The sequence below is a fragment of the Penicillium robsamsonii genome (genome assembly GCF_028829455.1).
Source record: "Penicillium robsamsonii strain IBT 29466 chromosome Unknown utg000001l_segment0_segment0, whole genome shotgun sequence".
NCBI lineage: Eukaryota > Fungi > Ascomycota > Eurotiomycetes > Eurotiales > Aspergillaceae > Penicillium > Penicillium robsamsonii.
This window is the reverse complement of record NW_026643219.1, coordinates 3,552,760-3,565,766: the sequence shown is the minus strand read 5'-3', so window position 1 is coordinate 3,565,766 and position 13,007 is coordinate 3,552,760. Positions and strand designations below refer to the sequence as shown.

Here is a 13,007-nt window from a genome sequence, read left to right as displayed (position 1 = left end):
TTACCTTTTCTTGCACACTCAACGCAATAGCAAGCGTAACTAGTTAATGAAGAATTGTCTTAAAACAGTAGTGATATTCTTTTCGCCAACCATATATGCAGACAAAATTTATCCCAAACTCCACGCTTTTTAGCCCAAAATAAAATGCTTGGCCCCCTATGCTGTCCACCTCGCCAACCAATCTTGAGCATAGCATCTCAGGATTCCATCATCAATAATTCTCAGTCGGCCATTTCGCAAAGTTGCGCTACTCCGCTCTGCTTTCTCTGCAACGAATCTTTTTGGCCCATTCTGTACAGATGATTGTTTCCCATGCATCGTCTCATAATGATGAATGAGCTTGACCGCCGGATTGACAAGTTCCTCACCCCTCGCCTCACTCCGACGAAGTCTCAGCAACCACTCTTCAAAGGGCACAGTGTCGAATCGGAAGCCACACTTTTTCAGAGTCTGTAGCAAAGACGACCAGGTGAATTCGCGAGAATTACACAAATTGAAAACCGAGTCATCGACGTACTCCACCATAGCTGAACCGGACGCCTGACTTTGCTCAAACACACTCGGCGCAGCACAGGTTCTGGCTAGTTCAAGAATAGTGGACGCCAGCTTATCCACCGGGAGCCAAGAACATCCCTGAGATAGCTCAGGCAGTGCACCCAGAGTCAGCGCCGACCGGATCATCAACGGCAGAGCTTCGGAGTCATTCCAAAGGCCCTTCTTCGAGTGACCAGAGACCTGACCAATTCGAAGAGAATAAGCCCTTGCTCCACTGAGTCGCGCATTGCTCACAATCCGCTCCCCAACTAACTTGGACTGCCCGTAACCCATAAAGGCGGAATCTAAATCGACTGGTTCTTCGAGGATCTCGGGCGATCGAGATCCGAGCGCGGTGGAAATGGATGAGCAGAACATCATGACGGCAGGCTCGCGTCTCTGCACACAGAGGGAGAATTGAATCAGATTGTATAGGCCCTGGATGTGTGGCTCGAACTCGGCCAAGGGGAGATTGAAGTTGACGGGCCATGCTGTGTGGATAATGAGCGAGACCGTGTCGAGCATGTGTGTGATTATACTCTCATCCAGAGACAGACCGAAATCGGGCTGGTCAATACGGCCGTTCAAGGCGACGATCTTTGTTATCTGTTCGGGGGACACAAATAGATCTTTGTCGGTTAGAGTGCGTAGTATTGCTTCCAGTGGCGATTCTCGCCGTGTGAGACAGTACACTATGGAGATGGAATCGTCGTTGAGAAGCTCGTGCAAGACATGGGCCCCAATTGACCCGGTGGCTCCTGTCAAAAGCTTGGATGTGTTAGCTTTTGAATCTGAACTCTGACAACAAGATAGTCACTCACCACACTGTTTGACCCCGTGAAAGAATGTGGCTGTGGTATATGCCTCTCAAACATAGAGTATTTCTCGACCAATTCTGTCATCACAGATAAATCGCTCTCGGCATCTTCGCATGTCTCCCCCTTTTGTAAAGTACAGATATGTCGAGCCAATTGTGATATACAGCCCGCTTCAAATATGACATTCGGAGCAGGAGCCTGACTCATCTCAAACTTGAAATGTTGAAGAATGAGACGTCGGAAGTGGATTGCCTTGAGACTATCCACGCCCTCGGAGAAGAAATTGGTGTCGACACCAGATATAGGTATACCAAGTTCGTGCTGGGCTATTTGAAGAAGAACGCGTTCGGTCTCCACGACGTCAAGTAGCAGATTCCCATAGATCTGTTCCTTCTCCGTATAAAGGCCTTCGATAAGTTCGCTGTGCTCTTCATAGACCTGTGCCCGGATCATGGACCCTTTGTCCGTTCGAGCAAACTTGGCGTCATATGGCAATATAGCAACCAGATTCTGAGAAATCTGAGAGAAAGCCTCTGCCTGAGAGTTGGCTTCTTGGATTGTCGGCCAGATTGCATTGAGGTATTTGTCGTCCGAGAGATGGTTCGCTTCAGGATCGTCTGCTCGCAAAATCAATAGCCCTGGAGCAGCTCTGCCTATTCCTACCACAGCGGCATCGTGGATAAAAGGGTGTTGTTTGATGTGACCTTCAATGGGGAGTGGTAAAACCTTTTCACCATTCAATAGATTTATTCGATCGTCCAGTCGTGAGATGTATTTCCATCTTCCCGCAATTGTAGGATGAGGGGTGAACACGTCTTTCGAATGAAAGGATCCTGGTGGCTCGTTTGAATTCGAAGTTGTCAATGCTGGATAACCAGCAAGATAAACGCACTCGAAAAGCGAGTCTGATCCAGAGATAGGCTTCATCCAGACATAAGATCGGATATTGTCAAAGAACTTCAGATAGTTCCAATAAGGATCGCCTTTTGGTCGTGAGATTGATTCTGCGACAAGGCCAGCCTCGGTGCTACAATTTGTTAGGCTTTGTGTGACTCTGTAGGTATCCGCAGAATAGTACTTACAGACCGAATGAGCCTCCAAAGTGTACTCCTTCGCTTACTAGGCGATCGCCCAGCTCGTCGGGACAGGGTGCACCTCCGTATGTAACCAACTTGCACTGCCTTAGCGCTGCGATACCACGGAGATCATCAATTAAGATTTGGAGCATGTATGGAACGGCTGCTACCGACTCTGGTCTGGCTTCTTCGAGGGCGGTAGCAACGAGTTCTGCAGTTAAAGGCAGCGCCGCGCTCCACATATAGGCTGTTTTTCTCATCCACATTGCCTGCAATGCGGTGGACAGGCCATGGAGGTGATACCATGGCAGAGTATTGAAAGAAGTAAATCCAGGACCTCTCAGCGGGTGAGTCATGATCGCTTTGTGTGTGAGGAAGAGCGGTTTTGGGGTGCCTGTCGATCCCGAGGAATGAAGAATCAGTGCGACCTTTTCGGGGTTTCGATTGCGATGCAGAACAAGCGATGACGATTCTAGTTTGTTGTACAAGGAGCATGACAGCATTGGGCGGCAGGTCACCAACCTCCGGCGGAGGATCTCGCCCAATGTTGAGCGGATATTGGGGGATTGGCCATATATGATCGACTCGCAGTTAACCGTTTCTAGCAATGAGACGCAGGCTTCCCCCGATAGTCTTGGAGAGAGCATCATGACAGTATAGCCCAGTCGACTTAGGGCAAAAAAGGTGATCACCATGTTAAGGTCGGACAAAGTGAGGAGTGCCACGATGGATGGGCTTTGCGTTCGCTAAATATTGATTTGTTAGGGTCATAAAACCATACAGCGCAATTTATGACCAACCTGCTTGAATCCATTATCTATGAGCATAATGATAGCTTGGTTTATCATGGTATCCAAGTGTTTTCCGGTGTAGTACTCATAGGAAGCTGCATCATTCTCAAAACGGGGATAGGCAAGAATCGGATATTGAACGGCATCAGCGGCACGTAACCGAATCAAGTCGTCGAGGACTTGAAGGGATCCGAACTCCTGCACTAACGGGTTGATAGTGCTAGAGGGACCGGCATGTGCTGCCTGACTTCCACGTTGGATGCCCATATTGAGTAGAGAAGTATACTAAAACGAGAGGAAATGTGCCACAGCAGATTGATGTTTCCAGAATTATATTGAGGGTCAAGCCGTATTTAAGGAACGGGTGGCCGTTTAGACCGCTAGACTGACCCATATTACCAGATTAGCCTATACTGACTGCATTCGGGATGCCTGGCAAAATAAAGTCTTTCTGCATCGGGAAAGTATACATATCGCACGGATTCAGCCAAAGAGCAAACAGAATAGGATCAGCAATGTACCATGTGATAGTTATGCAGATGCCAACTCAAGTCATCAAGGTGCGATTGAGGAAATAAAATTGTCCTCGGCAACAGTACGCACATACTCCATGTACAACAGCACAATTTCAATGCGCAAGGATTGGCTGAGCGAGTTGCTTGTGTCACCAGCAAACAATCAGCTTCAAACTACAGTTTTCATGCGTCGGGATTCAATAATGGCGTTGCTTTGACGGCAAGATTGGTCTACTCCATATAGTGTGGCTTAGGCTATCAACTAGCAACACCGCTAACTAGTGACCGAACTCCAACTTTTGGGGATAATTCCCCTATTTAGCTTTAACGAAATGCATATATTGTGCATTATCCTCCATCGGAGTGGAATTTCAATCGCGACCAGCGGCATTGGTCACACCGCAGAGCTGACCGAGACACATCCGCCTCAGGTGGAATGGAAATACCGTTGGCAAAGCCCAACATAATTTCCAGCCGTCACGGGACAGAACATGACCTTTTTGATAATGCATCAAGGTGATAATTAACTGTAACATCCCCTGATTGCATATTAATAGTTCTAGATACTGTGCTGGGACTCTGAAACCTGATGTGCAAGTCAGTGTAACTGAGGACGGCAGTGAACGTCAGCGTTCAGTCTGGAACCTCTTAGGTGTCATAGGTAAAGGCTACACAAAACGCTGTGTCCAGATATGCCCTGGTAAAGTGCTGGTTTTGTGTTTTATTCGTTAAATATGTCGTTGAACTACTTGCCGAGGACATTGTAGCATAGAGCCAGTCTTACTCTTCCACCGGTCCTAAATCAGACTAAGACCATTCCAGACAGCCAAGGAGTCAAGGGCCAGGCTCAGCGATGTCTCACTAAAAGCGTATTTTCAGAAGTCCCCCCTACACCCCTAGATGCCAAAGGGAATCACACCGAGTGACGCAACGAGATAACCCTGGAAATGGATCAACTGATAATTCAAATCATCAAGGTCTATATCAAATCGCAGGTGTTTTCCCAGGAACCTTCCAAGGTTGGACGTCCGGTATAGTCTAGATCTATGGTCCAATGATATAAGGGGATCGGGAGCGGGCCGGGAGAAGCATCCGAAAAGCCGGGGAATGCTCTGGTCCAAGGTTCTGATCTATATAAGGGATAAGCGTCCTCGGAAGCCATCCGGGACCCATCTGAAGAATGCTGATCCGTTCGATCGGGTGGAAGATCATTCCATCCTAGGTCCCAGAATAAAAACCTAGACATAGCATTTCAGATATCGGGAATGATCCTGTGGCGTTCCGTTAGAAGGCGAAGTACCCGAAAGTTTGGTTCGGCACAGCATTCCTCATATTGCTGGGACGGTTAGTAATTTCCTCATTTAGATATAATATTCCTGAGATCCAAGACATTTGGATCATACCAAGAAATCTAGGAGGGTATGTGTGTAGGCATCCAGCATGCAAATGATCGAGATTAAGAACCGGTCTACAATTCGAGACAGGGACGTACAAAGAGATTGCAAGACACCAGCCAATTTTATCATCAAGACTGTCATTCCTCTGGGTTGATTGAATTCTCAAGTTCCATTCATGAACCTAAATGCAGAATAACACCGACTGAAACAAAATGTGCTGATCTCTTCAAGCCCAAGACCTAGATGGATTCCTTCTCCGGCTTCCCTTCCAACAATTGCAGGACCCGAAGCCAGGACCGGCTAGCCCGGGCAGCATGTTCCATCGGAACGGCCGGGTTATCGTCCGCGGTGGATCTCGAAAAGACTTCCATACTGACCCACCCAGTATAACCGAGACCGTTAATGCAGGCATCCGCCACCTCACGAATCGGAAGGTATCCGCCCCTATCCTCTTCACACGGAAACAGACGAGCATTCCGCGACCAGGCTAGCAGAGGAGGCAGGCCTAGTGCATGAAGAAAGGGAGTGTGTGGGTCGACCCGCTCGCCGTCGGCAAGTTGAACCATCATTACTCGGTCGGGATCGATCTCCCGTACAAGCCGGTCCATCGATTCCCGTAGATCGTCATCTGCGCTTGGGGGTAGGCGCCCTGTTGCGGAGGTGGGGTCCGCCCAGACTCGCGCTGCTATGTTGAATGTATCAAGGCAGATCCCGAGATTTGGTCGATTGGCACGCTTAATCAAATCCCATGAGTCTTCCCAGGTGTTGATATACGTTCCCCATGCCAGAGCCTCGTATGCGATGCGCACGGGGAATGCGACATCTGCGGCCTCGGCTAGATCTGCTGCGAGACGCTCTCGGTCGGAGGTGATCTCGGAGGCGTCGAGGAAAGATGAAGGGATCAGGATGAAGAGTGAGTCACCGAGAATCTTGCATAATTGAACCCAATGCTTAAGTTCATCAATGCGTTCCGCATGCCTTTTTTGATCAATGAGGCCTTCGTAATGTCGGAACGGTTGGAGAGCTACAACCTCTAGATCACGCTGAGCGCATAGATCTCGGATAGCGTGTGATGCGTCAATCTCGTAGTCTCGAACAGTCCGGGCTGCACCTTCAGGCGCTTGAGCTCGAAGAGTCTTAGCAAGCTCCGCTATATCATCGTGAAAGAGTTCGAGTCCTCGTTGGCCGTTGATGGCGGCCGCATCAAGTTTGGCGATGATGGGGTGTAAATGCGCAACTCCCAGACTGACTGTCGCAATCGCTGGCCTCCATCGCGAGTCAACTTCGGGTGTGGGGGTAATTGAAAGTGAATGCATCGATAAAATGTTTTGGGGATTGATCTGGAACTAACAGTCACTCGTGCCCTCTGACACTCTTTATAACATAAATCACAATCTCACCTCAATATGGGATTTCTGTTTCCGTGCTATATCTCAATTCCTTGCTTTTTCTTTTTCTTTCTCCTTTCTAAAAAAAGGTAGTACAGAAAGCACACAGATGGTCCGGATCCAAATCACACACCGTAGGGTAAGCATGTACATCCTAGATCATCTAAATCGGGACAGAACCTCTCAAATGCGGCATACTAAGACAACGGGCCGAGAATGACTAAATAGTGGGGCATCTAGAAATGATATGCCCCGGGTTTCAGCTGTTTTCGGGGTAAGCTTACCTATATTGCATCCGTCTGTAGTAGGAATGCATCGAACGCCGATGGAAACAAGGGTTCTTACTTTACTTGCCTTGTCCAATGTCACTCGGAGGGGAGCCAGGAACTATAAGATGCAATCAAGATCCAGCAAAATAGTCACTTCATCCTAGCTTGTGCAACTCGAAGCAGTCAATTCCACCCTGAATATCAGCATTTATTCTTCTCGAACAACCAAAATGACAATCACCACGCCCTTTAACTGTTTTGTCAACCGATTAGGCCAAATGGCCTTGAAGGAAGCCTCAGATCCATCTCCACAAGCCCACTTCGAGCTATTGCGGATGATCGACCAGTTGAGGTCTGCAGTGGAAACCCCGACAGAAACCGTGCTGCGTCTGATCTACCAGGTATGACGACGTTCCGCAGACCATAATCGAGTTTATATTCTGACTAGGCTATAGCCTCCTCAAAATGCCGCATTGCGCGTTGTCATTGATTTGGGCATTTTCGGCATGCTTGTGGAGAAGCGTCACAGAGGAACGGGACTCTCAGCCGCTCAGCTAGCCCAATACACGGGCGCCGAACAAGACCTAATTGGTACCTTTTCCTGCAGCGACAGTAGTTCGTCACACATTGTGGATCACACTAACTCGGTGAATTAGTACGCCTGATGCGTGTTATGGCTTCTCTTGGGCTGTGCGTCACACCGACCCCCGATGTTTATGTTGCCAATGACAAGACCTTGGCATTGACTCATCCGATTGGGCGAGACGGGATCCCATGCATGTATGTTGGTGATGTGGTTTGGGCCCTTGCATCTCTTCCCGCTGTCACCCACTGACCATCCGTTTAGTTATGATCTTACCTTTCCAACATTGAACAAACTCCCAGAGTATCTACGGGCTCATGGATATGCCAACCCCCAGGATTATACTCAGTCGCCTATGCAATGGGCCGTTGGACAAAGTCAGTTCGAGTGGCTTTCGAGTCATCCGGAGCAGCAGGAGCTCTTCAATTCGTACATGGCTAGCCGTCGCGAGGGTAAACCGATGTGGTACGATATATATCCCGTGGAGCGACTTTTTGGCCATGCCGTACCCTACAAAGATACCGTCTTCTTGGTAGACATTGGTGGCAACGAGGGACATGATCTCAGCAAGTTTCGCCGGGAATATAGTAGTCTGCCTGGCAGGATGGTGCTGCAGGATCTACCAAGCGTGGTTGAGCGAGTCGATGGTGGGAGCGCAGGAATCGAGGTAATGGGATACAATTTCATGGATCCCCAACCCGTCAAAGGTGCCCGTGCGTACTACTTCCGTTCCATCTTCCATGACTGGGATGACGAAATCAGTCGGAAGATCCTGCGAAATACGGTATCAGTGATGGCGCCGGATTATTCTCGAATTCTCATTGTGGATTTCGTCCTGCCAGACACCGATACGCCCCTGATGCAAGCTTCGCTAGATATTCAGATGATGAGTATTGGAGCGGGTGTCGAACGGTCGGAACGACAGTGGAGAGATCTCTTGCACAGTGCTGGGCTGGAGATCACAGGGATTTGGAATCAAAGCCCTGCAATGGAGTCGGTGATTGAAGCAGTTCCAATGTTGAAATAGAGCAGATAGTGAAATAATTTGACCAGATTTGGTATTTGAATTTTGGTAAAAAAAAGTTGGAAGATGAAATAAAGGAGACGCGTAAAGAGTAAAAGAAATCTAATTATTGTTTTTTTATAAAAAGCTGCCAAACAAGGCTCAACGACTCAAGTATGTGGCGCCTGAAACGGCTGCGTCTTCAACAACCACCGTTCCCTTGAAATACAATCTGTGTGAGTCCAGTTGCTTCTCAAATGTGGTCCTGTATCTTTCGTTCTTCATCAATCCTCCTGCCAACACCAACACAGAGGCCTCAGATGGTTGATAGCCAGTGGCTTGAGGCTTCACCAAACGAGCAAGGGTATCGCCAACAAGCAGAGCAACCTGGGAGCTCACGATAGCTGCTGCGATCTCATTTTTGTCCACCAAGTCGAGGACAACAGGCGCAATACTAGCAATGCGTGACTTCACGCCCTCAGAATGGTTCTGGGCCAGGATATTGTTCAACATATCGATACTGGCACTCTCAGAGACCTGACAGCCCAGCTTCTCCGCGACAGCCTTTGAAAGTTCATCGCCTCCAGTCTTGTCAAGCCCCAAGGTAATATCCTCGAAGACTCCCAGTGTGTGTTGGATGGCTTTCAAACCAATTGTGTAGCCACCGCCCTGATCGCCGAGCATGTGACCCCAGCCTCCAGACCGGGCAGCACGAGCGTATCTCTGTTGATCCTCGGCCCATTTGTATCTCATTGCAACACTACCCGTGCCTGCAATCACCACCAGGACGGACGGCGTACCGAGTGATTGTGGAACACCAGCGGTCAAGAGATCTACGTCGTTGGTTAACTGGAGGTCCTTTTCTTGAGTGATACCGAAAGCTTGTCTCAGTTTAGGTGCTAGCACTCCCTCCAGCCCAGCTCGGTCAATACCAGCCAGTCCGATCCAGACGGAGCTGAAGGATATTTGAAGAAGTTCCTTCCATGAAGACTCTGTTCGTTCCACGTCGCTGGGCAGGGCGTCCTTCAGAGCAGCCTTTGCGGCAGCAAGTAACGTGGAGATGACTCCATCTATATCTCCAATGCTATCGGTTCTGGAGTAAAGTTAGCTTCACGATGTAGGATAAAACTAGAGAAGATAGCATACAGATTGCAAGGGCCAGCAGATCCCTGGCCTACAACGTTGGTGCCGTTGGCCACAGCAGCAGCGCACTTGGTACCGCCACCATCGATGCACAAGGTAAACTTTTGAGTGGGGGTAGTTGTGGGCTTTTGTTCGATGGGCTTCGAGATGGCAGCCAGCGCGTTGGCCAACACTCCACCTGCATCGTCGAAGTATCCCTGACAAGTCTCAACTGATTCCCCAGTCTCTGAGACCAATATAGCCAGCTTGACACTGCCATTGCACTTTGCAAGGACAGCGTCTAGTTCAGCGTCGGGCGCGGACTGGCACTTTGCACTCAACCTCCGCAGAATATTGCGAGATCTTTGCTCGAGCTTCAAATTTGATGCCACGAGATCAACCATCTTGGAATCTCAACATTAGCAGGAGTATAACAGTCAGAGGAAATCACCACATACCATATTTCCGTAAGTCTTTCCTGTGCGAATCATGGTACCGGTACTTAACATATTCAACACCAGCTTGGTGGCAGTACCGGCCTTGAGACGGGTGCTACCAGTGACCACTTCGGGCCCAGACACGGGTGAAATAACGAAGTCTACATCTCCCGAAAGGCCAATCGCGGAAGGAACTGTACAAACAACCGCGATGGTCACACATCCGAGACGCTTAGCGAAAGCAAGGCATCCCATGACATACGGCGTGCGCCCGGAGCTTGCAATTCCAATGATACTATCAATCTCCGGGTTCAGATTGAGAGACTTCATCTCATCTTCGCCGGCTTTGGCATCGTCCTCGGCTCCCTCCTGGGCCGATCGGATTGCGGCATCTCCACCAGCAATCAGACCCACAAACTGGCCGCGAGGGGCGTTGAATGTGGGAGGAATTTCCGATGCATCCAAAATTCCAAGTCTGGAGTTTCATGTTAAATGGTTTGGATCAAAATAGGGTAGCTTGATTCAGGTGACTCACCTTCCACTGGTGCCAGCACCAACATAAATGACTCGTCCGCCTTGTCGAACTCGCGGGGTCAATGCGTCAATTGCTCCCGCGATAATTGGCAGACAAGGAACAACACTTTCGGGGACTTTGTGATCGTCGGAATTAATGACAGTGCACATGTCAAGTGTCGACATGCGATCAATATGCACGGTTCGGGGATTGACCCCCTCCGTTTGGAGTTGAGATAGACTTCCGAGATCCATTAGGTTGTTTTTGAGTGATAACTTAGAAGACGACAAGCTTGAGTGCCGTTTCTTGTCAAAGTTTTATTTATTTTCGCACGAATCAGGGATCAGACTTCTGCAGAAAAGAGAGATAAGGGGGCTTTTTAGACGATTTGAGGGGGTGCGAAGCCGGACCCATTTCTATTTGGCGCTATGCAAGCCGAATGCCTATTATCGCCCCATTTCCCGAGGACGATGCCGATGCGAGATGATAGGATGTTTGTACGTAAGGTGAAGGTAATCCTTGGCTTTCTAGAAACTCCTCAAATGGGGGCGGTTGCAAAGTAGAGTAGCAACGAAGGATCTTACCTGCCGGGGATTGGTCCGGTTCCCAAGCGACCGGGGTGGATATCACACTTCTCCAGACTTTTCCTAACAAGGAGGTAGATGAAGGAGAATAGTGGAGTTATGCTCCGGTATTCGTCGGCCGAGAAATAGTGAGGTCGTGTGATAACGTGGTAAATTATACAATGCAATCTAAAACACATGGATTCACCCCACCTTCGCTACTACTTCAGGCAAAATATCCAATGGATACCCCGACGATAACATGATCCTTGTTTTGGCCGGTTCTCCCATGCAACCTTAGCCCCCTATCGCGTGGGGCCCCAGACTCGATAAGCTGGCCCACACACGTGCAGTAGTCCGGTATAGGGGGAGAAGGGTTGTTGATTCTAACATAAGATCCCGGTTATCCCCCCCTCACCCCGGGACTTTTGTGGGTTCAGTTTCATACGCACACGATGTCGCAAACAGTCGAAGAAGGGCAAGCTGCCAGCGTTGAGCAAAATGAAAACCGCTCAACCTTGTACAAGATCTGGACCGGTTCTTGGTTCCAGATCATTTTGATGAGTTTCATCTGCTTCTGCTGTCCGGGAGTGAGTTTTGCCAAAGGTGATTAGGGAATGCAGAACTAATGGTATCAGATGTATAATGCCCTCAGTGGTCTTGGAGGTTCCGGTCAAGTTGACCAGACCGTCGCTGCAAACGCCAGTGTAGCTCTTCTGTCTTGTACTGCAGGAACCGCTCTGTTCATTGTCGGCCCTATCTTCGATCGTGTTGGACCCCGAGTGTGTCTCTTGCTTGGAGGATGGACCTATGCCTTGTATTCCGGCAGTCTCCTGTGTTTCAACGGTATGGTCAAGCTGTCAACCCACAGTGATATACGCAGCTAACAAAACTCAAACAGCAACCAACAACGGCGGGTTTGTCATTGCCTCCGGTGCCATTCTCGGTGTGGGTGCCTCCTTCTTGTGGGTGGCACAGGGTGCTATCATGACGACCTATGTGCCGGAGTCACAAAAGGGTCGCGCAATTGCCGCCTTCTGGATTATTTTCAATCTCGGTGGTGGTGTTGGATCCCTCGCTAGTTTCGGGCTCAACTTCAAGTCGACGAGCGGCACCGTCAGCGACGCGACATACATTGCCTTGCTGGTCATCATGGCCATCGGATGGGTGCTGGGATTGCTCATTTGCCCGCCCTCGTATGTTAGAGTTGCCCAGTTGAAGGTCACCCCAGAGAGCGAGAAGAACTTCCGCCAGATTATGCGCCACTCTGTGAAGACTATCTGCAACTGGCGCGTGTTGTGCATGCTGCCCCTCTTCTTCTCGGCCAATGTGTTCTACTCCTACCAGCAGAATGCCGTCAACGGTATGAACTTCAACATCCGGACCCGTTCCCTCAACGGTTCGCTTTACTGGATTGCCCAGATGCTCGGTGGTCTCGTAATGGGTCTCATTCTCGACATCCCCGGTGTCAGCCGACCCAACCGCGCTCGCATCGCTTGGGCCTTCCTGTTTGTCACTGGAATGGTCATCTGGGGTGGTGGTTACAAGTTCCAGGTGTGGTCTGATATGCGTCTGGAGCACGGCCTGAAGCAGGATATCGATTACACAGATTCTGCTATCTCAGTTGGCCCGATGTTCCTCTACATCTTCTATGGTGCCTATGATGCGTTGTGGCAGTCATTCTGCTACTGGCTTGTGGGTGCTCAGTCTAACTCCCCGGCCACAGCGGCCGTTCTGGTTGGAGCGTACAAGACCTTCCAGAGCACTGGTGGTGCGATGGCGTGGCGCATCAATGCCATGGGCAAGCCCGCGATGACCCAATTCGCTATGAACTGGGGACTCTGCATGGGCTCGTTGGTCATCGCTATCCCAACGGTCCTGGCTATCACCATGACCAGTGATACCGAAACAGAAACACCAGCAGTCGATGAGAAGGCATACCTAGAGGCAGAGGCTGTCCGGGAGGTGGTCAAGTCCTGATTTTTTGTATGTCAACC

General features: G+C 49.6%; 5 protein-coding genes across 5 annotated transcripts; 2 read left to right on the top strand and 3 right to left on the bottom strand.

Moving 5' to 3' along the window:
* Window positions 1-156: 156 nt before the first annotated feature.
* N7447_001410 (uncharacterized protein) lies at window positions 157-3,486 on the bottom strand (the record flags this gene model as incomplete). Its single annotated transcript, XM_057225686.1, has 4 exons — window positions 157-1,302; window positions 1,356-2,379; window positions 2,435-3,174; window positions 3,229-3,486. 4 exons carry the CDS (start codon window positions 3,484-3,486, stop codon window positions 157-159), a joined length of 3,168 nt encoding a protein of 1,055 aa, XP_057089702.1.
* A 1,884-nt stretch (window positions 3,487-5,370) lies between these two features.
* N7447_001409 (sugar phosphate isomerase/epimerase family protein) lies at window positions 5,371-6,447 on the bottom strand (the record flags this gene model as incomplete). Its single annotated transcript, XM_057225685.1, has 1 exon — window positions 5,371-6,447. The coding sequence occupies one exon, from the start codon at window positions 6,445-6,447 to the stop codon at window positions 5,371-5,373; it is 1,077 nt and encodes a 358-aa protein (XP_057089701.1).
* Window positions 6,448-7,018: 571 nt separating this feature from the next.
* Window positions 7,019-8,398, top strand: N7447_001408 (uncharacterized protein; the record flags this gene model as incomplete). Its single annotated transcript, XM_057225684.1, has 4 exons — window positions 7,019-7,189; window positions 7,244-7,379; window positions 7,445-7,568; window positions 7,636-8,398. 4 exons carry the CDS (start codon window positions 7,019-7,021, stop codon window positions 8,396-8,398), a joined length of 1,194 nt encoding a protein of 397 aa, XP_057089700.1.
* Window positions 8,399-8,536: 138 nt separating this feature from the next.
* Window positions 8,537-10,701, bottom strand: N7447_001407 (putative glucokinase regulator family protein; the record flags this gene model as incomplete). The annotated part of the gene is made up of 4 exons (XM_057225683.1): window positions 8,537-9,467; window positions 9,521-9,900; window positions 9,955-10,408; window positions 10,469-10,701. The coding sequence occupies 4 exons, from the start codon at window positions 10,699-10,701 to the stop codon at window positions 8,537-8,539; spliced, it is 1,998 nt and encodes a 665-aa protein (XP_057089699.1).
* Window positions 10,702-11,465: 764 nt separating this feature from the next.
* Window positions 11,466-12,990, top strand: N7447_001406 (putative MFS transporter; the record flags this gene model as incomplete). The annotated part of the gene is made up of 3 exons (XM_057225682.1): window positions 11,466-11,600; window positions 11,649-11,856; window positions 11,912-12,990. The coding sequence occupies 3 exons, from the start codon at window positions 11,466-11,468 to the stop codon at window positions 12,988-12,990; spliced, it is 1,422 nt and encodes a 473-aa protein (XP_057089698.1).
* Window positions 12,991-13,007: the final 17 nt, after the last annotated feature.